This window comes from Equus quagga, chromosome 9 (assembly GCF_021613505.1).
Source record: "Equus quagga isolate Etosha38 chromosome 9, UCLA_HA_Equagga_1.0, whole genome shotgun sequence".
Taxonomy (NCBI): Eukaryota; Metazoa; Chordata; class Mammalia; order Perissodactyla; family Equidae; genus Equus; species Equus quagga.
The window spans coordinates 55,210,572-55,235,373 of record NC_060275.1 but is presented as its reverse complement, the minus strand read 5'-3'; the positions used below and the strand labels follow the sequence as shown (position 1 = coordinate 55,235,373).

General features: G+C 51.4%; 1 protein-coding gene across 1 annotated transcript in view; it reads right to left on the bottom strand.

Moving 5' to 3' along the window:
• Positions 1 to 24,796, bottom strand: part of CABLES1 (Cdk5 and Abl enzyme substrate 1) — a 107,346-nt gene extending 82,550 nt beyond the window's left edge. The window contains exon 1 of the mRNA XM_046671607.1: positions 23,836 to 24,796. Within this exon, the coding sequence (XP_046527563.1) occupies positions 23,836 to 24,677 (842 nt within the window). The 5' untranslated portion in view covers positions 24,678 to 24,796. The remainder of the gene's footprint in view (positions 1 to 23,835) is intronic.
• Between the last annotated feature and the right edge of the window lie 6 nt (positions 24,797 to 24,802).

Below are 24,802 nucleotides of genomic sequence, written 5' to 3'. Positions count from 1 at the left end.
AGATTAACTGCAAAACAATATTAATGTATTCACACTACTGAACTATATTCTTTAAAATGGCTAAGATGGTAAATTTTCTGTTATGTAAAGCTTAAGTGTGGTGAGTTTGCACTCTCTGCTCAGTTCAGTTTACAGACGCACAGAGCAATTTCTGGCGCATGGAAACCCCTCTTTTCCCAGCACCAGCCTATCTTTCGTGGAGCCTGGCCTGGAGTTAAACCTAACACAGGAAAAGAATCAAAAAAATACACCAGAAAACGCACAGCTCGCAAGAGGCCCATGCACTGGGCTGTGCTGCTGGCCGTGCGGGGGCTCTGGGAGGTCAGGCTGCACACTCATGATGCTGTGGGGCCGTTGTGACGAGGGACTCTGGTCTGCAGTGACCTGAAGGGGGACCAGCCAAGAATAACAGTCACAGGCTGAGGGGAGACGGCCGTGTCCTAACTTGCAAGGCGAAATGAACCGTTCAAACCATATCCAAGTGACTCAGGTACGAGGGCGGTCAGGTACTTCAGGGGAAAGAGGTGCTCTGGATTACAGGTTTCTAACACAATTCCACTTCCTTATGATGCTGCTCCCCCAAAGGAGCATAATGAGAGAGCACCAGGAGGCTGCAGCGCCCAGGGGCGGCACAGCGCAGCGGAGAAGAACCCCGACCCAGAACCTGACTGTTTGGGTCAAACGGCAGCTCTTAACTTCTTAGCCCTGGGATCTCATATGAGCTAATTCCCTCTGTGCCTCAGCTTCCCCATCCGTAAAATGAGGCTAATAGGACCTCCCTTATAGGATTGTTTTACAGATTACACGTTCATATTTTTTAAGCTCTTGCTTCTCAATCTTAAGAAAATTAATGCTAACAAACATAAGTATTTATATGGCAAAAGGCAGCTGGGGGACACGCTCCTCCATGCCTTCTGGTCTGAAGTGACCTGCTCCTGTGAATAAGCGTCCCCTGCTTCCTTGTGTGAAATGACCACAGCCAATCAGCGTGATGTCACTATAAATCCGCGCTCGCCAGCCTCAGACAGGCACTGCACGGTCTTGCTCCCTTTGTGCGTCCACTCCTCTCCCACACTCCCGAAGCGCCATCGCGTGCTCTCCCCTCAGTCCTCAGCCCTTCTGGCAGCCCCTTCTGCAGCTCCCTCTCAGCCCAGCCCTTGCTGGAGACACCCTGTGCCTGGTTTTTCTCCCACGTCTTGGCCGTGCCGTCCGTGTTTGCTGCTAGGTGCTCCTCTGCTCAACCTCTCAACACAGAAGACCCTCGAGGTCTGGGCTTCTGTCATCTCTCTGTACCCCCTCCCTGGGTGACTCCACCCTCTCCCTCGGCCTTGAACACCACCTACATGCTGAGATGCCTAAATCTGTGTCACCAACCCGCCTAGCTTTGGAGCTCCAGGTCCAGGCCCCTGAGTACCCAAGGGCCTGCCTTAAACTAACACATGGCCTTCTCCCGCGCAGCTCGAACTTCGCGAGGGGACTCAACCTCCTCTCCCTCCGCTCCCATTAAACCGTCCCCACGGGCTGCCCCTTCTCAGCTGGTGGCACCGAGAAGCCAAGTCACAAACCCGGGAGTCATCTCTGACCCCTCCCCAGCACATCCACGTTCAGTCCAGCACCAGGTACTGTCCAGTCTACTTCTGAAACAGACCTTGACCTCTCCACGTGCCGCCCACCCAGCCTGATCCCGGCTCGTGTCCTGAGTGGCCAGCATGAGCTAACCGGATCTTGCTGCTCCAGGCTTCAAACCCACTGCCCGTCTCCCACTGCACTGAGAAGATACATACCCTTTAACGAAGCCCGCACAGCACGAACAGACCTGTCTACCTCTGCCCACTCCACCCCCAGCCGTACTTCTCAGCCACACTGGCCTTCTTTCGTTTCTTCCCCTAAATGGGCTCTTTCTTGCCACATGGCCTTGGAACATGTCGTCATTACCTCTGCCTAGAACTCTTTCCCACACACTCCTCACATGCTCGTGGCTTCTCCTCCAGCAGCCAAAGACACCTCCTCCGACAAGCCTTCCCCCCCGACCCCAGTGGGAGCAGTTCTCCCCTCCTGCATTATTCTCTTTCACAGCTCATGTTCTTTTCTTCCAGGGCACTGAACACAACTTACACCCATATTTGTATTTACTTGTCTGTCTGTCTCCCGCCCAGGACTGTAAGCTCCCTGAGGCCGAGAACCAATGACATTTTGCCCAGCCCTTCACGCCCAGTGCCCAGCATGTGGTATATCCTTGGCGGACACTCCTGAAAGAATGAACCTCATGAGAGACAATGCCAGGGCCAGCCTCCATCAGCCACCTGTCCATGGAAGGACACCAGGACGTTAAGCAGCTCCTGTCTAAGCTGACGATATCTTGCTTAAAAAGAACCTAACACACCACAACCATTAGCGGCGATTGTCTAGATTATGAAAACTTCCTTACAGAGGATTTATCATAATTATTTTTTAGAGTTTTCTTGGTACTTTACAAATGTGGTTCTTTTTTGCCTTAAGTGCAAAAGACAAAAGCAATTCAGAAACATATATAAAGCACAATATTACTTAAAAAAATAAGTGTACATATGTACAGACACACACACACACACACACTCTAGTCCTCAAGCTCCACGAGAGCAGGGCTGGCGTTCAGCTCACGTCCCTCATCTAGTGCCATCACAGAGAACAGGTCCAAAATGTGGACAGAGGGATGGGAGAAAGAGGGGACCCCACCCTAGGAGCAAGGAAACCAAAATGTGAGCAGTGATGGGATTACAGAGGATTTTACTCATTATTTTTTAACTGTCACTCATTTTTTAACACAACTGTACTTAAGACACAACTCTTCTGAAACACAGAGTCCCCAGAAGCACCGTGCAGTGTTTTAGGAGAAAGTCCGAAGGAGACACGACAGATAAAGCGAGAGTTAGTTGTTTCCTCTTCTAATTTTCAAAGGAAGACTTTTACCACAGTCCGTAGGCCGGCTTGCGTTTAGAAGGGGCTTCACCACAAAGGTGTCTCAGGATGAAGACCCAATAGGACACACGGCCCCTGATAAGGACATTCGGGAACCACGTTGGGGGAGGTCCGTGACCACCCCCCACGCCGGGCCTTCTGCTGGAAGGACTGCAGACAACGGGTGCGCCCAGGTCCCTCCGGGAAGGGCCTGCTGGACAGATGGGCAGGCCACAAGGCCACCACACACAACAGCACTGCTGTCCTCGGCTCGCACAGTGAGTGCCTGGCGCCGCACCTGTGGCAGAGGGTCTTACAAAAGAAAGCCGGAGGCTGACTTGCCCGTCTTTTCTCATTTCTCAATCAAAACTCTAGGAATCTATCCTCTATCAAAACAGCTATTTGGAAATCAGCACAGCTTTTTGAAAGTCCTGGCTTGGGCGGACTTTATCTTATTTGGGTAATTTCAGAGTAGTCACAGACAAATCGCCTGACGATTCTCCAGACAGGGGAGTCTGGTGCCATGTGGGGATATTCTAACTGTGTAACTTGACGGAGTCAGAAAAAAAGAAAAAAAATCAAACCTTTATCATTTTCTCTACCTAGATTTTTATCTGTAGATAAAATGAAAAAAAAAATCATAAGTTCTTTTGAGAAAAATATAAAGAGCCTCTGTAACAGGAGACTAATTTTAATCTCGCTAGGAGCAACAACCTTTTGTCTGTGCATGCATTTTAATTATTTATTTTTAAATATACACAGATGTCTTTTATAAGCTCCCACAACCAGGCTCATCTGACTGAAATCTACTGAGCAATGTCTCTTGTATCGCTGCCTCGGGCTAAATAAACACAGATGCGGAAGAAAGAATCACTTGTTTGTTGATAAAAAGTGTAGACAGTAGAAAAAACCATCTAGGGCAAAAGATGTACTTAAATCGTGTCACGAAATACTTGCTCCTAGGAAAGGTGCCCTTTCCTGCTAGGGAAATAGGAGTTTTCTAACAAGAGAACTCTAGCGAGCTTATATGATAAATGCAAGCAGGTTAGGCAATGCAAAGTTTAATATTAGATAATAGGACAACTAAGAATTTAGGTGTGTAATTTTTTGTAAGCAAATAACAGAGAGCCCTTCCTTGCCCCCCAAGGGCTGGAAAGTTCAAAACTTGGTTTCTAGAGAGCAAATGGGAATTTCCTGCATTGCTCCCACAATCTGCTGCTCTTCCCCCTAAACAGATTAATTTTGTGCCATTCAACTGTGAGGTCTGGGTCCACAGAGGGATGAAGAAATGCAGAAAGTAACCTGACTGCTGAAGAGTGGGGCTTCCAGAGACAAGAAAAAGAATCGACTTTCCAAATTATTACCATCTCATACTTCTAAAGATGTGGAAACAAGTCCGCGTGCTCTGTAGTTATCTCCTGCTGGTGATGTGAAAGGCATTACCAAGGGCTCGCCACCTGAGGTCTGTTAGAAAGGTACCCGTCTGATGGGTCCGGGGATGACTGTGTTTGGGGACCCTCTACCCAATGTGGTCTCCCCATCCCCGTGGGGCACACCACTGCTTTTTACTAACATCTCTACCAGATGCTGAAGAGCAGAAGGAAGGGAGGGAAAACTCGGGCAGTTTTAAATACACTTTAGCAGCTGTAAAGATGGAGGTTTTGGGGCGACACAGAAATTTGTTCTTTACATGCCTGAATTATGCTCTGCTTTGTGACGTCTCCTATTCTTGTCTCTATTACTTGAACGTTCACAGGCGGGACTATTAAACTCAGCAGGTTGCCTGGCACCCAGCAGGTGCCCACTAATATTTGCTCATCTGATTAGCTGTCCACTCATCAAAAATGACACAGACGTGACAAAAGTCTGTTTAATCTGCGGACTGCTGACAGTCAAGCTGGATAAATAAAGCTCTAAAACAGATTTTCCAGGTCTGAACTGTGTGTGACCCAAATGGATCAAAAGGACTAGAAAATTGCAAAATCTCCTCTTGGCTCTGGGCCATGCAATTACCACCATATTTTACCATCTGCCTAATTTTTAGGGTCATCATTGATTGACTTGACATGCATTTCCCAAGCACCTATCACTAAATACAATGATAAATTATATATATATATATATATATATGTATATAAAATGCTAAAAGATGATCATGGCTAATGCACACCAAGGGTCTACAGTGTGCCGGGTACAGATCTAAGCACTGAATATGCATTAATTCACATAATTCTCACACTAACCCCACACACTGGGTGTTAATACTATCTTTATTTTACAAATAAGGAAACCAGAGTCAGAAAGTTTTTACTTTGTTTATAAATTGCCCAAAGGCACAAAGGTAGGGAGCAGCAAGGCCAGGATTCCAATCTCAGCCTGGCTCCAGAACTTATGCTCAGTCATGGTGCTGTGCCGCCTTATCGAATTAAATTGTAGAGAAACGATTAGGAAGACAACTTTTAAAATGGTATTAAAATATGATATCAGCATTCAAATTCTACGGTTTAAAGCTCTCGTCCTATTGTAACTACACCCGCCTGCCCAGCACAGTGGGAAGAAAACGGCATTCAGTGCCAGAAAGTCAGTCCACTTTCTGCTGGGACCCTGGGTCATGAGCTCTCTGGTTCTCGGTTTCCTCACCAATAAAGGGAAGAAAATGAAGCCAGCCCTTACCCCCCAAGGGTGTTCTCAGGAATAGATAGGAGAATGGATGGGGCAGTCCTTTGTAAAACAGAAAACAGATGCCTTCCTTCCAAGACCTCTCAGCCTCGGGAAGCCTCCAACACATGCATGAACTTAATGAACAACTGAGTAAAGGACCCTCGAGTCTCATTATTTGCAGATTCCGCAGCTGTGAATTCGCCTTCTTGCTAAAATTTATTTGCAACCCCAAATCCACACTTACCTGCTTTCCCAGTCGCTCATGGGCGTGTGCACACGCAGAGCGGGAGGAAAGTTTCAGCAGCGGAGGTGACGAGGCAAGGCCCCCTCCTTGTTTCTGCTCTCTTACTGTAAACAAGTGTCCTTTTCATGGTACCTTTAGTGCCACATTTTTTGCATTTTTGTGTTTTCTTGGTGATTTTGCTGCTTAAAATGGCCCCCAGGCAAAGCCCTGAAGGGCCGGCTAGTGCTGCGAAGATGCACAACAAGAAACACGTGTGTGAGGGAAGCCTCGCTCGGGCGTGAGTCACTGCCGGCCCTGAGTGCCGTGTGGATGAAATGACGATATATACAAAGGAGGCATCTTCAAACAGACACACACATACGGCACAGCCATGCACTGACTGGATGAGGGAAACGTGACCCGGTGCTCGCAGGAACCAGCCCTGCCCCTCCCCTGGAGCGATGGCTCATATTCCGTGTGAGCAGCTAATTCAGAGTTCATGGGGACTTTACAGAACATAACTACTGCGAGTAATGAGAACTGACTTTAGAAGCTAAAAATTTAATAATACAGATTCGCTCCCTTAAGAGTAGAGGCAGCTGACACAGGAGGTGAAAGTCCAGACGCTGAGCCCCACGGAGGAGATGGACAAGCACCTGGAGCAGTGTGGGCACCCTCAGGGGCTCCGTGCACAGCCAGGAAGCCTTTGGCCAGTGTTAGCCCCAGTGAGCAGGGGCGAGGACCCTCATCCTTTCATCCCCACGTACATGGAGCTCAAAGAGTGCATGGCGGCCTCACCTCTCCTGGCCTCTTTGAGGTCCCTTCTCGTCCATCTGAAAGTCTACAGCCTGGCTGCTATAGGAAATACCAAGGCCCATCTTGGGGCCGTGAAGCGACCTCACTCCACTCCACTCCAGCGATCCGCAGACCACCCAGCTTCGAGGCTGAGCCTCAGAGAGGGATTCTGACCAAAGTCTGATAGCATCCAGAAGTCGGACTCAGCTCTCCTGGCCGTCTGGGCGGCCCTCCAACACCTCAAATGGGAAAGTCAGCATACATTCTTACACAGCAGCACCTTTTAAAGAGCATTCAAGGAACACGGCAGAGGCGTCAGGCTAGTCAAACTCATTTTATGAGTCATGCAAATGCCAGCAAGAAAAACGGCCTGTAGGATAAAGGAACACTATTGAGGCCAAACCTAAGACTCAAAACTAAAAGACACTTTTTCAAACCATAAGGGAAAATGTGCAAGCCACCTCATGAGCCTGGGGTCCTGCCACGTGGAGACCACAGGAGGCCAGATGCCCTGGATGAGGTACTCTTATGTTTCTCCTCTGACCCGAGGGTGAAGGAAAATGGAAATGAAGCTACTAGCTCTGGACATGGCTACACAAGGTAACTACCTCCCAGTGCAAGTGGGAGACGCCAATGCCAATAAAATGTCACCTCAATTACTTCTGCCAGGGTTATAAAAAGAAACTGGAGACTTCCTCCCTTGAGCTTCTTCTGTTAATGGCCATTTATAAAAGTTCTGTTTGCTAGGCCTGTAATATGCATTATTTTCCCTTTGAAAACAAAAAGAAACTTCTAAAATATCAATCAGCATTCCAAATGGCAAAGTGATTTGTTTTCCAACTCACACTCTCGGATCAGCTCGGAAGTCTGTCTGAAAGGCAGGCATCTGGCATCAATTTGTGACAATATAAAATCAAAGCTGAACTCCCATGTAAATATTTTTTTATTCCAGATTTCACCAGCCTGCACATATCTTATCCGTTTCCTTATATTCCAGTCATGACTTTTATTTTCCTGGCACCAAAAGAAGTGAAGTTACACATAGCGACTATCACACCTCTTAATAAGCTCTTCGGGCTAAATTCTTTCCAGCTCTGTGAAACGCCACTTCCAGGGAGGGTGTATCCAGGTTGGACAACTGGACTGAAATATATCATTCCCATCTCTTCCAATCTGCCTGGCCTCAGTTGTTCACTTGTGTTTGGAGCAAACAGGGTGAAATAAACAATCCGGTTTAGTCGCTCTGTACACACATGGCAGCTCCCCACCGACACAGCCACACACGCGCTGGACAGGTAAACGACACCAACATCGGCATATATTCTTAGACAGGGCGAGTGTGAAGAAGCACCACCTGGATCCTAAAACAGAACCCGTCTTGCCTAAGAAGGTCACAAAACTTGTTTAGCTGCAACATTACGCATGTCGAAGGCAATAAAGCGCAGTGGCAGGAATAGGGTGTTTAGGGTTAGACAGGGTCCCCGCTCTGCCAAGCCCTACGTGACTTGGCGAAGAAAAGTAAATGCCCAAGAGCTCAATTCCCTCGTTTGCGTGGTGACAGCCCCTACGGAACATGGCCAGCACCAGCAGAGAGCATCTGGGATGTGACGATCACACCAGGTAGCCCTGGGAACTACCTACTGTGTGCCAGGCACCGGGCTAAGCGCTTCACAGAAATCATCGGATTTAATCCCAGCAGTTATACCACGAGGTATCTGATCATTAAATGTTATTTCCCGTCTTCACAGATGAGAAAAGAGGCTCACGGAGATCACGGAATGTGCCGAAGGTCACACCGAGGAAACGGCAGATCTGGGATGTGAAGCGATTTCCATATGGCGCCAGCTCACGATGTTCGCGTGCAAAGAGCGTGCCATTATTATGAAAACCACCAACAAAACAAAACTAAAGGTAGCGACTGCTGCTGAAATATCAAGACTGCACCCCAGCCTTACTTTGAATCACAGACAAGGACAAAGGCAGCCAGACGCTGGGGAGGGGTTCAGTTTCTGCCATTTTGCAAAAGCACCTTTTCTTTTTTCTCTTGGAGAACATATCTTTATTCCCCACATTCGCGATCACTCAGACTTTAGCACCTGGTAATTAGTGCAAATATGTGCAAGCTGAACTAGGAATTGTTGGAAACATCTCCTGATCTCACTCAAGGATATCTTTTGCTTTAATACAAAGAAATTATGTGGGGCCGGCCACATGGCTGAGTGGTTACAGTTCCACACACTCCACTTTGACAGCCCAGGTTCACGTGTGCAGATCCCCAGTGCAGACCTGCTCCACCCATGAGCCATGCTGTGGAGGCATCCTGCATACAAGATAGAGGAGGATTGGCACAGATGTTAGCTCAGGGCTAATCCTCCTCAAGCAAAAAAAGAGGAAGATTGGCAATGCATGTTAGCTCAGGGCGAATCTTCCTCACCAAAAAAAAAAAAAAAAAAAGAAAAAAAGAAGAAGAAATTATGTATCTTTAAGTTAAATGAATAAAGTCTGATTTGGGGTGTTTTTTTGAAATTGATATGCTTAATATTTACCATTAAAGGCAATATTAGAATTTCTAGGGCAAAAAACTTGGAAATGAGCATAAAACTCTAGATGATCTCTCTTTAAGCATAAACATCCTTCTCCACTTTGGAAGAAAAAGGAAAATATCCATATGCACATCCTCAATCAAAAAGTTATTTATGACCCTCCAGACGTGTCACCTCAAGCTTTCTGGAGAGTAAAGGTATAAGATTAGGGAAAAAAAATAAATAAAGGCAATGAGAAGAAATAGGGTCATCTTGAGTTCTATAATTCTTTTTCTAGGTGAGGTTTTTTTTTTTTTTTTTTTTTTTGGTGAGGAAGATTGGCCCCGAGCTAACATCTGTTGCCGATCTTCCTCTTTTTGCTTGAGGAAAACTGTCACTGAGCTAACATCTATGCCAATCCTCCTCTGTTCTGTTTGTGGGATGCCGCCACAGCATGGCTCGACGAGCAGTGTGTAGGTCTGTGCCCAGGATCCGAACCCACGAATGCCAGGTTGCCAAAGTGGAGTGTGCAGACCCAACCACTATGCCACCGGGCTGGCCTCCCTAGGTAGTGTTTTTTAAACTCATAGCATTGGATTATGTCCACACCTTCCTCCCTGTCACAGGGACAGCACTGCCATCAATCAGTCCACACTCTAGAAACCAAGGGGTCTCCCTTGATGCCTCTGTCTCCCCCCACTTTCACAGCCAATCCACCTCCAAGTCCAGTCTGTTACCTCCTACGTCTCTGTGGAATCCGCCCACTTCCTCCGCCCCCATCCCCACCACCCTCCTGCCTGGACCACAGCGATAGGCGCTCTGGCTTCCTGCCATCTGCGGCTTCCCGGGTCTAACTGTCCTTCCACACTGCGGCCAGCACAATCATTTCAAAACACAAGTCTCATTCTGATTCCACCTGGCCGAAAACCCTCTGATGGCTTCCCACCACTCTCACGATGAAGACCCAAATCCCCAACCCGGCCCCGGTTTTACCCACTCTCCTCCGCGCTCTCTGTGCTCCAGACACACCGCCCTTCGTCCACTTCCTCCCGGGCTGGCTGCTCCTTCCCGCCTGCCCAGGCTAGTCCTGCGTCTGACCAGACCTCCCAGCCCTGGGTCAACCTTTAGACCTCAGCAGTCACCTCCAGAGGCCAGACTGATGCACCACAACCCTGTGAAAGAGGCTTCGACAGGACCAAGGACCTCCCCTCTCTAACACACAGCATAGCTGCAGTCTTACACCCTCGTCTCTCTCCTGATGGCAGGGCCCGCCCAAGTCACCCACAATTCCGTCAACCCTATCTCCAAAATGTAGCTCGAGCCCGTCACCACTCTCCACCTCCCCCCTAGTTCAGGCTACTGGACACTCGCTGGAGGCCAGAGGCTCACAAATGGCTCCCCACATCCACGCCTGTCCTCTTTCAATCCACTCGCCACATGGCCCTCAGCAGGACCTGGAACGGTAAGCCACGCGGCTCCCCAGGTAACAGTCTCCAGCAGCTTCCAAGGGCAGTTACAATGGTTACTACACAGTGAGAACGTGCCACCATGTTCTACAAGACCTGGCGTAGTGTGGCCTCTGCCCAATTCTGGGGCCTCAGCTCCCTCTGGCCCCTGGTTCACCATCCTCCACATTCCCAGGCCTTCCTTCCCTTCCTGAAACACGTCAAGCGTGTCCCCATCTCAGGGCCCCCAATCCCTGAAGCGCACGTCCCATCTTAGGAGGGTAACTACTTTCTCACTCCTCAGGTCAGAAAGGCCTTTCCCGGCCACTGTGCCTCACAGACACTCGCAGGCCTCACGGCTCCCTCCACGGCATTCTTCAGGATTATGTGTAGTTCTGTCCGGTCGCCTTTCCCCACCCCCCACACTAGACACTAAGCTCTGTGATGGCACAGACTGCCCCCTCTGGTGTCCCACCACATCCCCCGTCCTCAGCACGTGGCAGAAGGCTTTCAACACACCTGTTTGAATACTTTGAAAAAACTGTTAAGACCTTAAAACAGAAGTAAATATAAAATGTTCAGGAGGCAAATGAGAGCAGAGATCCACCAGGCAGGAGGAAGGAAAGCTAACGTGAACAGAAGTCATTGGAGCCACGTCTAGAAGAGGTTCACCGGCTCAATGGTGTGGCTGTGGGGGTCAGAAAAGGAGAGACGAAGCTGAATGGTCACGAGGCGCCCCAAATCTGCATCCCCAGGGCTCTCGGCAGAGCCTCCCCTCAGGAGATAACTTCCACTGATTGGCTCTAGAGCAAACATCTTGAAGCAAAATAAAAATATTTCATGTAACAGCAGACACTGTTTACATCTTCCGGGAGGCACAATAAAGCCTGAGGCACACGAGGCTTCGTCTATGGCAATTGTCCCCAAACCTGAGTGGGCCCCCGACGCACCTGGAGGCCTGCAGAGCCGACTGCTGGGCCCACCCCAGAGCTTCCAAGACAGCAGGCCCGGAGTGGAGCCCGGGAAATGGCATTTCCAACAAGCTCCCAGGTGCTGCTGCTACTGCTGGTCCAGGGGCCACATGCTGAGGGCAGCCGGTCTACAGCCACGCCAAAGACTGGACCAAAAAACAGAAGTGCTCAGCATCAAGTTTAGGCTTTCTCTCCCTCAAAAACATGTTATCTGCTGTAACCATTACCAAAAACTGGGGGCCTTCGAAGGACAGAAATTTATTCTCTCGCAGTTCAGGAGGCTGGAAGTCCAAAACTAAGGTGTCAGTAGGGTTGGTTCCTTCTGGAGGCTCCAGGGGAAGAGTCCTTCCTTGCTTCTTCCACCGCTGGTAGTTGCCAGCAAACCTCGACATCCCCTGTCACATACAGATCTTCCTGGACTTATGATGCGGTTATGTCCCAATAAACCCATCGTAAGTTGAAAACACCATAAGTCGAAGATGCATTTAATACGCCTGACCTACTGAACATCATGGCTCAGCCTCGCCTACCTTCAATGAGCTCAGAGCTCTTACGTCAGCCTACACTTGGGTGAAGTCATCTAACACAGAGCCTATGTTATAACGCAGTGTTGAACAGCTCAGGTAACTTATTGAATACTGCAGTGAAAGTGAGAAACAGAATGGGTGGATGGGTACAGAATGGTGGTAAGTTTACGGGTTGTTCACCCTCGTGATCGCACGGCGGACTGCCGCTGCCCAGCATCACGAGAGAGGATTGCAACACACATCACTAGCCCGGGAAAAGGTCAAAATTCAGAATTCACAGTATGCTTTCTACTGAATGCATATCACTTTTGCATCACTGTCAAGTCGAAAAGTCGTAAGACAAACCATCCTAAGTTGGGGCCCATGTGTAGATGCATCACTCTGATCTCCGTTTCCGTCTTGACATGGTGTTCCTCTCTCTGTGCCTGTGTGTGCTCACGAGGCTGTCTTATGAGGACACTGGTCATTGACTTTAGGGCCCACCCTACTCCAGTATGACCTCATCTTAACTCCTTATATATCTGCAAAGACCCTATTTCCAAATAAGGTCACATTCTGAGGTTCCAGGTGGACATGAATTTTGGAGGACACTATTCAACCCAGTACACACACAAGAGCTGCAGAGATGGGTGACCCAAAAGACTTCAGGGACCACAGGGAGTGGTGCCACTGAGGGCCATGCCCCAAATCTGTGTGGTTACTGAGCACCACAGTGACAGCTGGCATCACATGTTAGTGACAGCTGCAGGCCTCTGAGCTGCCTTTGTGTCCAGGCCGCCACCCTTCTCTGGGACTCCTACACCAGCCTCGTTGCTGACCTCCCTCCCTTAGGGAGAAATCCCCAAGCATCCGTGAACCCTCTGAAACTCTTTCTAAAATTCTACATGTGTAAAAGTAGATGAACCCCCAGAACAGAAAATTTTGGATGTGTACAAGTTCATCTTTCTGAGGCGACAACTAGCATGCCAAAAGGATTAAAAACAAAAAACACTGCTCTGGTCTCCCTCCTCTACCCAACCTGCCTCCAGTTTTCAAAAATCCAGCTCTGCTCACAAGCCTCCGTCCTTTCTCTGAAATGAAACTCACCTCTGTAACACAGTGGCGTCCTGCGCCACTGTGCCCACCTTCAGGCCCGGATCATGGGCCATCTCCAGCACGGCCGCAGCCCTCACTGTAGGCATGGTGGGCCCCGACTGCTCCTCCTGCCCAGGAGCCCAGCTGCCTTGGGCTGGAATTCCCCTTCTCTTCTGGGAGGCGGGCACTGGCCGCACTGTTCATAGAGGCATGTGGGGTGCTGCTGACCCAATGCCCAGCGGCTACATGGGGAGCCCTGGGCAAAGCCCCAGCTCCTTCTAACCAGGGGTTCAAAGAGAAGCGAGGGGGCCACGTGCAAAGGGACCTGTGAGCAGGGAGGGAAACTGGGGGGGAAAGGTGAGGCCAAGGCACCAGTGGCATACAACTGACTCCATGGTCATGGCCATGTGAACCCCGGGGTCCCCCAAGGCCCCTCACACATGGGGGTATCCAGCTCAGAAAAGGAAGCAGAACAGGCAGCACAGTGACCACAGAACGAGGGCCATGGCTTCTGAGGAGGGAGTGAGCAAAGGTGCACCTTCCAGAATTGTCTTTGCAGGTAGCGCTCCCCTCACATGCGCCCTGACGGGTCACAGAGGGCCCCCTTGGGGCAGCGGAGCCCTTAGCCAGCTGTCCTCTTACCCTCACCCCTGCTCTAAGGGTACGCCAGGCTGTGACTCCCCCTCCCTGCTTCCCGCCCCCGGGCCCTCTATTTTGGCAACGGAAATTGTCAAGACTTCAGTGTACACAGGGGCCATAACGCAGCACCTCATGGGGGGTACTGTTTTCCTCCGCTGCTCTCATTTTGCCTTCCTACTATTTATGAAATTAAAACAATGCAGTGACTGAGCCGCTCAGTGTACCAGAACGTTAGCTCCACCCAAGCAAACAGCGCTCCTCCCCACAAGCTGGCAGACCTTGTCAGTTCCTCAACTGCTTCTTGACAGACAGCGTGGGCGCAGGGCAATTGTGAGTGGAATTAACAGCTACAGTTTTACTGATCCGCTGCTAAGGGCCGAACCTCTGCTGGGTGCATCTTGCTGCATTCTTACTTAACGTTTGCAACTCGTCAAAAAGGCAGGGATTCTTATCCCCATTCTGCAGAGGAGGATCTGAGGCTCAGAGGGCTTCAAGGAGTCGGCCAAAAGGTGCTGGTGGCCTCCAGAGCTGTCTTCCCACTCTTGAATCTGTTCACCCACCTTGCTGAGGCCGCCGAGCAGCAGGGGTGTGGGAAGGGAGGACCCAACACCAAACTATTATTTGGAGACAGATGTCGTTATTGGGAAAATTTTCCACAACTGGGGTCCCAACCTGGGTTCTGCTGGCCTGCCCCAGAGATTATCACATGCGAGTGCGCATCCTCCCGTGATGAGAAGGCGCTGGCCAGCCGACACTGCAGCACAGGATTTCTTTGTACTTTAACATCCTGACCTTGATTGACTCCAGCCCAAAGTCTGCAGTGGGTGAGGCCCCATCATTTTTGTTCTCTCGAGGTTAACTAATACACAAGTGGACGATTTGGGGAAGGAAGGAGAATAAAATTTTGTAGCACTTAATAGAGTTCTTTGTTTTCCTTAAATGAGGTAGCTATGGGAGAGTTTTTTGCTTGTTGTTAAACCCCTCAACTTAGAAAATGTAGGTTTCAAAATCCCGGCTGTGCTACAAACAGAGCACACGGCCATGGGCAAGTCACTCAGTTCTTTATGGTTTTGACTTTCTAATCCATAAAACAGCTACCTGTTGCCTTTTTAAAACGACCTGATGAACGAATATACGTGAAAGCACTCTGTAAACCGTAAAGCCCCAAACCATCAAGTAGAACTGACATGATCAGATGCTCATTTTGTGATGGATGAATTGAATCCCTCAGTTACCCACAGTTACCTTGGGCATTTGTAATCTCATCTTCCTTCTTCACAATTCCTCCTCCAAAAGCCAACTTTATCCAGCTTCATAAAACATAATACCTCATTAAGGACTACTTTCAGCCTCAGATCAACCATGTCCCATAGCATGCTGATTTTGTCCTTAAGAAAAACACTTTATAGGCTTTGCCTGTCGTCCAGTCCCTCCCCCGCCCCCGCCCTGCCCCTTCCTAAGACTATCAGAGTAGACATTCATGCTTTATAAGTAATTGGGTCAAACGAGTAAAGTGCTTTAAAATAAAAATCAATGTGCTAGACACACAGAAATCTTTGCATTCTTGAATACCTCATTAGTCTCTTCTTGAGTGGTTTGTCATCTATTTATCATGGAATTTAACTTGGATTTAAGTGCACCCTGGCCTTTACATCAGGGACAAGTCTGGCCCCTTTCACGCACACACGTTATTACGATATTCCAAGTCCTAAACTTCCAGCGTTTGCATGTTCTGCTTTACAAGCTTTTGTCTTTGTGACTAAGTGTGTGGCAATAAACCCAAACGACATTAATGATAACCCCGTTAAACATAAACTAGCGTGCAATTATCCAAAATGCTAACACAAACAAAAAGGGAAAAAAACACAGGAAACCCCGATTGATTATATGTTTTTGGAGGCTTTTAAAAACCAAACCAAAATAAAAATAGTTTGTAAAGGAGAGTAATAGCTAATGATTTTATGATTCCTACACGTAATACTAAGCGGTCTGTTCGAGCCCCACAGTGTCTCTGAAAAGTCTGGTTTTTAAATTGCATGTAGGCTGAAATTTAAGGGGGTCAGATTTTTTTTGAGGTGGAAAATGGGTGGTGGTGACCCTTGGAGAAATTCACAAAATTAGGTGAATTAACAGATTCTTATAAAAACATCTGGTTTTCAACACTCTTCCTCTGATGGTGACATTTTGCACAGCCCCCCAAGGGGAGAAGGAAACAAAAAGAGGTGTGGTGTCGTCCTTGTACATGTACTGACAAACCAGCTCTCTGGAAGGAAAAACGCCCTGACTTGGAAAGCTGGCTGATTCCTGGGGTGTAAATACTTGCACCATGACCAACTTGAGGTTACCGGCCGGCTCACAGCCTCCTCAGTCGTCTCACAAAGTTCCCAGGAGCCGGCCAGAGCACACCACGGGGTCCAGCAGAAACCCAGCTTAGATGCCACAGAAACCAGGGTTCACGTTCTAGCTCCAGGTTCCAGGTAGGAGGCCTTAGGCAAGTGTCCTCAGCCTCTCCACACCTCAGCCCCACAGCTCTAAAATGGATTTAACCCTGTGTCAGAGGCCTGCCATGCCAACGAAAGGAAATGACACAGTGAGGCACACAGCACGGGAGAGGCACTCAGGATGCCATGTGTGTTACCCCACTCTGGGGAAGGGGGAGGAGCAGACAGGGGTGGGGCGGGTGGGAGGAGGGGTGCAACCTACACAACCTGCCACTTCACCCTCATGACAGGGACAGAAACACTCAAATCGGGAGAGCTGAGGAAGGAGATGGTGGGTGGACGGCTTTACCAAATAAAGGGTCAGAAGGGACTGCTGGGTGCAAATAGAAGACTAGAAGGCTCAGGGAGTGGGTGGCGGGGGAGATCAGTCCCCAGGACCAGTGAGGCTTTGGGAGAAAGGTGTCCTAAAAGGATTTTTAAGAAGTTTTTCTGATGCCCTGGGATCAAGTTTCCTCACTCACGCTGTCAGGAAATTTGGTTTTGCCTGGGTCTGTGGTCACTCTTCAGAAGGAGTTGCTGCATTTCGCTGACAGCCGGCCTCGGGGCCATGGCCAGCAGCCCCCAGCCCGCGAGGGATCAGTGTCAGGCCAGCGGCGGGCGAGCGGGTACAGACCCAAGGGAAGGATGCATGTCAATCCCAGGAGGGCGTGCTCAGTGCCAGCCTCGAGGGCTCTGCAGGGGGACAGGTCTGAAAGGAAGGGGTATCTTGTGGGAGGGTGGTGGAGACCCTTCCTGTGGAAAAGCCTGAGAGTGCCAGAACCTGGGGGGTCCTTTGGAAAGCTGGCCCAGTATGGAGGTGACAGGTGAGGGGGTATGCAGGCGAGTGCAGTGGTGGCCAGGGGGTGGCCACAGCTGCCTCACAAAAAGTAACAGGAATTTAAAACTGACAGGATTGGATGTGGGTTTCAGAAAGGTCTCTCAGTTGGCCGGCCAAGGGAGAAGGGGTTGGTGGGTCCACACAGAAGCCTCCAGAAGGCAAGGACAGTGAGGGTGGGCAGGAAGGGGCCAGGGGACCAGCGTGCATCTCTGGGGTACAGAGCACTGGACTGGGGCTGGGTCGCACACTTTTTCTGTAAGCAGCCAGAGAATAAAGAGTTCAGACTTTTCGGGCCATGTGGTGTCTGCCACAACTACTCAATTCTGTCCTTATAGCACAACTGGGCAGCCAAAGACAAGATAGAAGTGAACAGGCAGGGCTGTTTCCCAGAAAATTGTATTTATAAACAGCCAGCGGCCAAATCTGGCCCCTGGGCCACAGAGTCTGCAGACCCCTGGGCTCAGGGGAAAGGGTGATGCTGAGACCCAGAGGGTCTACAAAAAGGGAAACACACCAGGAAGGAGGGATCCTTGTCATCCTCATTTCACGGATGGGAATCTGGCCACAAAGTCAGTGGCAGAGCCAGAGTCACAAACACAGTCCCTGTGGGGGCCAAGCTCACGCTCCTGTCCCCCACGATCTGAACCACGGAAGGCATGTAAAGCACCAGACGCATGCGAGACGCAGTTAGATGTGGCTGAGCAGAGGGCAGGCAGGGCAGGCGCTGAGGGCGGGACTGAAGCCTGCAGTCACAGGAGTCCCCGTCCACCCTGGACTGTCCTCTGGGCTCTCACGCGGAGGGCCTCCCGGAATGACAGAGACGCAGAAACCCAAATAAGGAAACCACAGTGTAGGCAGGGCCCTGAGAGGTCACTCACGCCACCTTCTTCTGCCCAGTTCAGCTGAAGCCAGTTTGACAAGCATTTATGAGCCTGACTCACAAACCACAGCACGGCGGAGCGAAGTGGGTAAGGGCACAGCTTACCAGCTCCCACGTACGGCTGAGGGACCCTGGGCAAGTAACTAAACCTCTCTGTCCTTCAGAGTGGTGGTGATGGAGTAGTGCTAAGGGTCGATATAAATACGAACTTGCTTAATTCCCCTAAAGTGCTTAGAATAATGCCTGGGATGTGTTTGTTAGATGAAAATGCTGTGTGAAGGCACTGAGCCTGGTCCCACGGGGGAGGGCATGAAGTGTCCCTGTCCTGGCGGGGCTCAAACAACAGGCTCACCACTCGGCACCAGGCACTCATCACTGGAATAAATGGCCTGTTTACACACGTCTCCCGACAGAGACAAGGACCAGGTTCCACGTCTGTATCTCCCGTGACTAGCACAGCGGCAGCTCGTAATTGATATTCCTTATGTTCAATGTTTGTTGCATGAATGATACAAGGCATTAAGTCGCAATACTAGAATTTCCTCCACAATATACCTGACAGATGATAACAAAGCACCTAGGTCACCCATTGCCCACCTGTGACCTTGGATTCCCACCTCTCTGTGTCATTAGAGGGCTGAAATCAATGTCTCCAAAAGTACTTTGTAAACTGGAAGGCCCTTTGCACTAGAGGAGGTTACTACAGGTCTCTTCCGCCACGGGGGCGGTGATGGCTGGGGACTGACCGCCTCACGGGGCAGTGCCTTCCAGCCTGGACGGCCTCCTAAAGTTGTCCGTCCAATTGTGACACCTCCACTGCCAGAGGGAGCACAGCTGACGGGGTATTTTAAAGTTCTCCCTCACACCCAGGGAACCCGTCATTCATTCACCAGTGCACGTCCTGCCAGCTGAAGCCACACGGACACACTTAACTCCGCTCCTGCCTCTGATTGCAAGGTTAGGTTATGCACACATCCCTGAGCTAAACACGCCGGGCCTCGGCAGCGGGCCACAGGGCTGAGATGCTCCGAGCACCAGCCCTGGGAGAGCCACCACACTCATCTGTCCCAGCCCTTTTATTCCGTAAGGAAACTGAGGCAGGGGGCAAAGCGACCCCTCCAGGGTTAGCAGCCATGGCAGGGGCAGACCCGGAATCCAGGGATCCACACAGGAAACCTCACCCGGCCTCACCACCTTTCTTACCCAGGCCACCTGCCCCTGGCCCTCTCCCTACACACAACTCTCGTTCCATGGAAAAAAGTCCAGGCGGGCAGAGCTTCCTGGGACAGCTGTGGGGACACAGCCCAGAGCCATGCTTCGGCTTCCCCCACCCTTCCCGGAGGGTCAAAGGTCACACTGGAACTCGCTGCCCTCTCTGGACACTTGCCAGCAGTGAGCGGGCCTCCGACCTACGGCCCCCGCTGAGTTTGCCCACATCACAGGCCTGATGCCCGCAAGGAGGAGGGCGGCGGGCGAACCTCAGGCCCCACGCCTCCGCCCTGGCAGGGCATGGCCTCCACCGGTGTGCGGTAAGCGTCCTGGCCCGGCCTGCGACTGCAGCTTTGGTTCCATAATCCATGTTGCTGGAAAGATGGCTCACCAGTACGCTGGGTCTGCTTACTGCTGAGGAGATCAAAGTCCTTCACAGACTACTGACATCCAGCCAGGTCAGGTGGCTCCCCGCCAGGGCACAGAGTAGTGACTTGCCTTAAGTCACAAAGCAAGCTGTGACAGCCTTAGGAAAAAACGTCCAATCCCCCTCTTACTCTGGGTGTGGATCTCCTAGTCGGCTCACATTTTTCTTTCAGTAAGGACAGAGACTACAGTCAGAGGATGAGCCCAGGTTTCACCCCAAGAGGGGCAATGCAGAGGGAGGGCAATCAGGAGCTCCCCGTCTCAGAGCAGCGGGTGCGAGCCTGAGATCTGCCCCAGCGCTGGGTGACCTTGAGCAGGTTACTCAACATCTCAGAGCTCTGGTTCTCTGGCATTACAATAGGAGCGATCACAGTACCCATAAATCCACCTCCTCAAAGGGCAGCCTATTTGCGTCCAGGAAACTAGTCAGAAACGTAGAAGTGAGGTCCCTCCCAGACCTGTGGGATCAGAATCTGCCTTTTATCCCAGGTAATTCTAAACACATTTACACTTGAGAAGCCCAGATATAAAGCATCCATCACATGCCCACACACAGTCAGCCCTCAATAATAAATGTAAGTGCAGTTAGCACTTGAAAGGGTCCAAGACCCGCCAAGGCTCTCAGGAGGAAACAGACCCAGAAAGGCTGATTAACTTGCCCAGGGTCATACAGCAGCACTGGGATTCGAACCCAAGCTTCTGCCCCACACGCCCTCTTTGCATTCAAGACCTAACTCTTCACAGGGGACAATGCTATCTCAGGTGCTCTAAGAAGCAAAACTCTCATGTTGTTTTACCATAACCCACCCCCATCACTGTGCACCCCTCCCGTCAGGCCTGCTGGCGTGCATCTTTTCACCCGCCTGACTCTAGCACGTCTGGGCGCTGTCTGCCATTCGGAAGTGGAGTAAGCCGGGGCTGCTGCCAGCTGCTGCCTGAGATGAAATTTTTAAAGTGAAAGGAAGCCTGAAAACACACCTTATAAATTTACACTCCCTTTCACCTATTAACACCTTCCCCATGCAGCACTCACTGCCCAAGCACAGAAACACTACAGGGTGTCAAGCTAGAAAGCACCTTTTTGGCTTCCCACCTGACGCCTGGCCTGAGAACAAAGCTCAGCGTGTTGTCTCCCCAGGGCTGGAGCCCTGTCGGCGAGGCCCACGGTCCTGGGCTCCCTAGACACTCCAACAGAAGGGAAAGCCGTGAGTAGCAGCAAAGCTGGGGCCCCAAAGGGGCTACATGTGCGGGAATGACGAGAAAGGGAGTCTGCAGTCACACCACTGTGACTGACCTGCTGTACCCAGGACAAACATTCACAGCCAACAGCTCCAGAAGGATCCCTGCCTACTGTGTGCAAGGCACAGCGACACAGTCGAGTGGCAGAGGGAAGACGCCAGGCAGGATGTCAAAGATCTGCGTTCCTAGCCTGGTCAACGCTGGGTCTGTGAAAGAATCTGCAGAGAGGGTGGCTGTGGGGATTATATGTGATGAATGTCAAATATCCAGCCCAGAGCACAGAGAAGGTGTCAGCACTCCTTCGACATATCTGTGCCAAGGCCTGGGCACAGAAACTTTCCTCTCGGTCATACTTCAAAGTTTGAAGTCCGAGCAATAATGGTGATTGGTTTTACAAGTGTCCAAATGGAAGTAGCAAAAAATAAAGGGTTTCGAGATTTCAGATCAGGAAATCCTGATGTTTATATACCCATAACAAATGCGATATGTGAAATCTCAAGTTCGTTAAAAAAAAGGGCAGATTTCAGAGACACTAAGGCAAGGCTTTCCAGACTTCTTGTATATAAATCATCTGGGGGATCTTGTTAAAATGCAGATTTGGACTCAAGTAATCCAGGGTGGGGCCCAAGAGTTTCCATTTCTAAGAGCTCCAGTGAAGCTGCAGGTCCAAGAACCCACACCTTTGAGCAGCAAGGTTCTACAGAATTCCTTAAATGGATTGAGACAAATCTAAGGAAAGCCTGATTGAAAATCTACATACCAGGAGAACACCCCTGCAGCAGTGGACGGAACCACCCAGGCTGGCAGGAGTTCTTAAAGGGAGGCACACCACAAAGCTAGTGGCATTCTCTAAGATGGCCCTGGGCCTTATTCAAATGAGTCTGTGCCCTACATCACACTTCGTCTAGGCAGGTGACGGTACTCTCTAGCAATCAGGAAAGCAGCATGAATCTGAGAAAGTTCTTAAAAGCAGCACATCGCAGGAAACAAAGCGTCCTAGGATATTTCAAGTTCACTGCCACTCCAACAGCTAGTGGCAAGGTTAGTTCTTCAAGGCCTTTCTTAAATCACTGTTTTACCCATTTCCCTCTCTCTGTACATTAAATTTGATGCTGTTTCTGTTGACAGCTGTATTTTTTTTTTAATGCCTATCACATTGTCAGATATGGATAAGTCCAAAGCAGGAAGATGAATGCGACTGTCAGCAAAGGAAGCATCTTATACTAACTCACCCTAACGTGTGTGTTGGGGGGAGATCAATAAAACATCTAAGGGGCTCATATTTACAGGATCAGAGAGTAAATTCTGGCTATTCTTTGGATCCAAATACTAACACACTACATCCTCCACATCCCCTGAAATGAGATTCTTGGAGACAAAGTGTGAGGTAATCTGATCTCCAGCTGCTTTTAGCACAGGAACACATCCGTCTACCAGGAGACACAGGCCAGCCTCACACACTGACTTAGAATAACATGTATGTTTATTACAATTCCCGTCACGACCCTCTGGACCAGCTGGGCTCACACTCAAACTATGGAGTCATTATAAGCCAGGGAGTGATGTCCAGCAGTGACACCCAGCTGCTCGGAAACTGCTGAGTGCACACCCCTGGCCCAGAAAGGAAGGCATTCCCTGCCCGGCACTCACCCGCTAATGCAGAGATGGTGCTCTGACAAGAAAGGCCAGGGCCGGACTGCCACCTGTGCCCAGCGTCATGAATACACCTGCTAATTCATCCATGCAATCATGAGGCTGCTTCCCCCGAGTACTCACACTGCTATGCTACATACCCAGCACGGTGGTGATTTCACCCATTTGGGAAGAAAGAGACTCCAAGGAAACTTCTGGATGAGCCGGCTTGGTCTTCCCTATTGGTCTATTGGGGGAGGAAGTTAAGTTTTCCAATAGGCCACCTTCTTACTCAGGCCAGAGCAAGCCTGCGCATTACAGGAGGCTGCAACAGAAAATCTTCTCCCTTCTCCTCTTAAGGCCTGCAAAATGTTCACAAGGTACCACCCCAGAAAGGGAAACTGAGGCCCCAGGAGGTTCAACTAACGGAGCCAAGGTGGAGTCAGCACTATAACTAACTTCACAGGAGGCCTTATCAACTAACAAGGGAGGATGCGCCCAGGGAACAGGCCTGCATCCCCCTCCACTCTGGTCCTTTCCCAATCTCCAGGCCGAGTGCCTGACACAGACTTAACTCTCAGCTGTCCTTTGAACATATGGCCCCTTGAACACATGGCTAGAAGCTCCAGCTACTTCCTGAACAATTCGCAAACAGTTCATGAGTTTGCTAAGATGCCTAATACCTGCAGATGACTTAAGCTAGCAAATACAACAAGCTTTCATCTAACTCGAGCGAATTCATCTCGGAATGGAAAAAAGAACCCTCAAGCCCTATTTCCTCCCTGTCCCCCACCCCGAGGGCCCGGTGTTAGGGAATGTAAGACGGTCTTTCCATCTCTTAGGAAAACGCCAAGTTTTCCTGGGACGCAGGAATGCTCTGAGTGCTGGCAGGAACTTCTTAGGAGGGACTCACGGCGAGTCTGCGACAATTTTAGACTCACACGCGCCGCTCAGCAGCCGGCCGGACCCACTGCTCGACTCTGCGCCCCGCCAAGTCTCGCCTGGCGTGGGGAGAGCGTGTCTCTGGGTCTCGACTGGGATTCTGGAAGTTCACGATCTCTTCCTTGTGACGGGAGGTTTTGGCGCCGCTTTTAGTGGGCTCCCGCAACTCCTAACTCCGGACCCACCGCATGAGTGAGATGCTTTTGCTCTGCGAGTGCCGGGCTCATGCACACACGTGTGAACACATATTCCCTGAGGACTCTCCCTCTTTCGCGTGCCCTTGTGGTTTGGAATTCGGGCTAGAAGCCCAGGGATCCGGCAGGGCGCGGGATGGTGGGAGCGACCCCGGCCGGGAGGGACGCGGGGTTCAGCGCGGTGGCGTCCAGGATACTCACCGGGACCTCTGCAGCTGCTCGAAGGCGCTGGTGCTGCCCCCCTGGCCCGGCTGCTCCAAGGAGCAGTAGTTTTGCGAGGTCTGCCTGGAGAAAGCGATGGGCAGGATTCCCTGAGTGAACGAGTTGAGGCGGCTCCGGCTGCCGCCCCCACTCCCAGGGGTCCCGGAGCCCAAGAAGGCAACGGCTGGCACCTGCACGCTGGAAAAGGCATCGTCCTCCTCTAACTCCTCCTGCCCGGCGCCCCCGGGCCCGTCGGGCTGCTGCGGCTGAGCGCAGGCGGCGATGGGCGCCGGCCGGGGCAGCGGCCACTGCTCCCCCGATGCCCGGCCCGCGCCCAGGGAGCTCGAGAAGCCCCGGGCAGCCGCGGGGCCGGGCAGCATGGCGTAGCCGCCGGGGGCCAGGGGCGGCAGCGACGAGGGCTGCGGGAGGCAGTGGCCCGACCCAGCTGCTAACGCTGCCGCCGCCGCGCCGGCCGCAGAGAGCGCGCTGCAGCCGCCACGCTCGGCGGCCACCAGGCTGAGCCGAGTCCTCGCGCCGCAGGCGCTGCCGGCGCCCGCCTTGGCCGCGCCGCTCTCCTCGCCGCCGCCGCCCCACTCCGCGTCCTGCGGCGGCGGCCGGCCGTCCAGCGAGATGTTGGTGAGGAAGGAGAGGGCAGCCTGGCGGCGCCGCGGGTCCATGCGCGGCTTCCTGGGGGGCTCGGGCGGCGGCTGGGCCGGCGCGGCGGCCGCGGGCTGGGGCGGCGGCGGCTGCAATCCGCTGGTGCTCGCGGCGTCGGTGCCGGCGCCGCCGCTGCTGTTGCTGCTGCTGCTGCAGGCGGCCGCGGTGGCGGCAACCGCCGCCATTGTGTCCGTCTGCGGCGATATTTCCGCGATGCCCCGAGAAGCGAGCGGCGACCGAGTGCTAAGCCGCGGGCGCGAGCGCCGGCGACCCGGGCTGGGCAGGGCGCGGGGCGCGGGCGGCGTGCGCG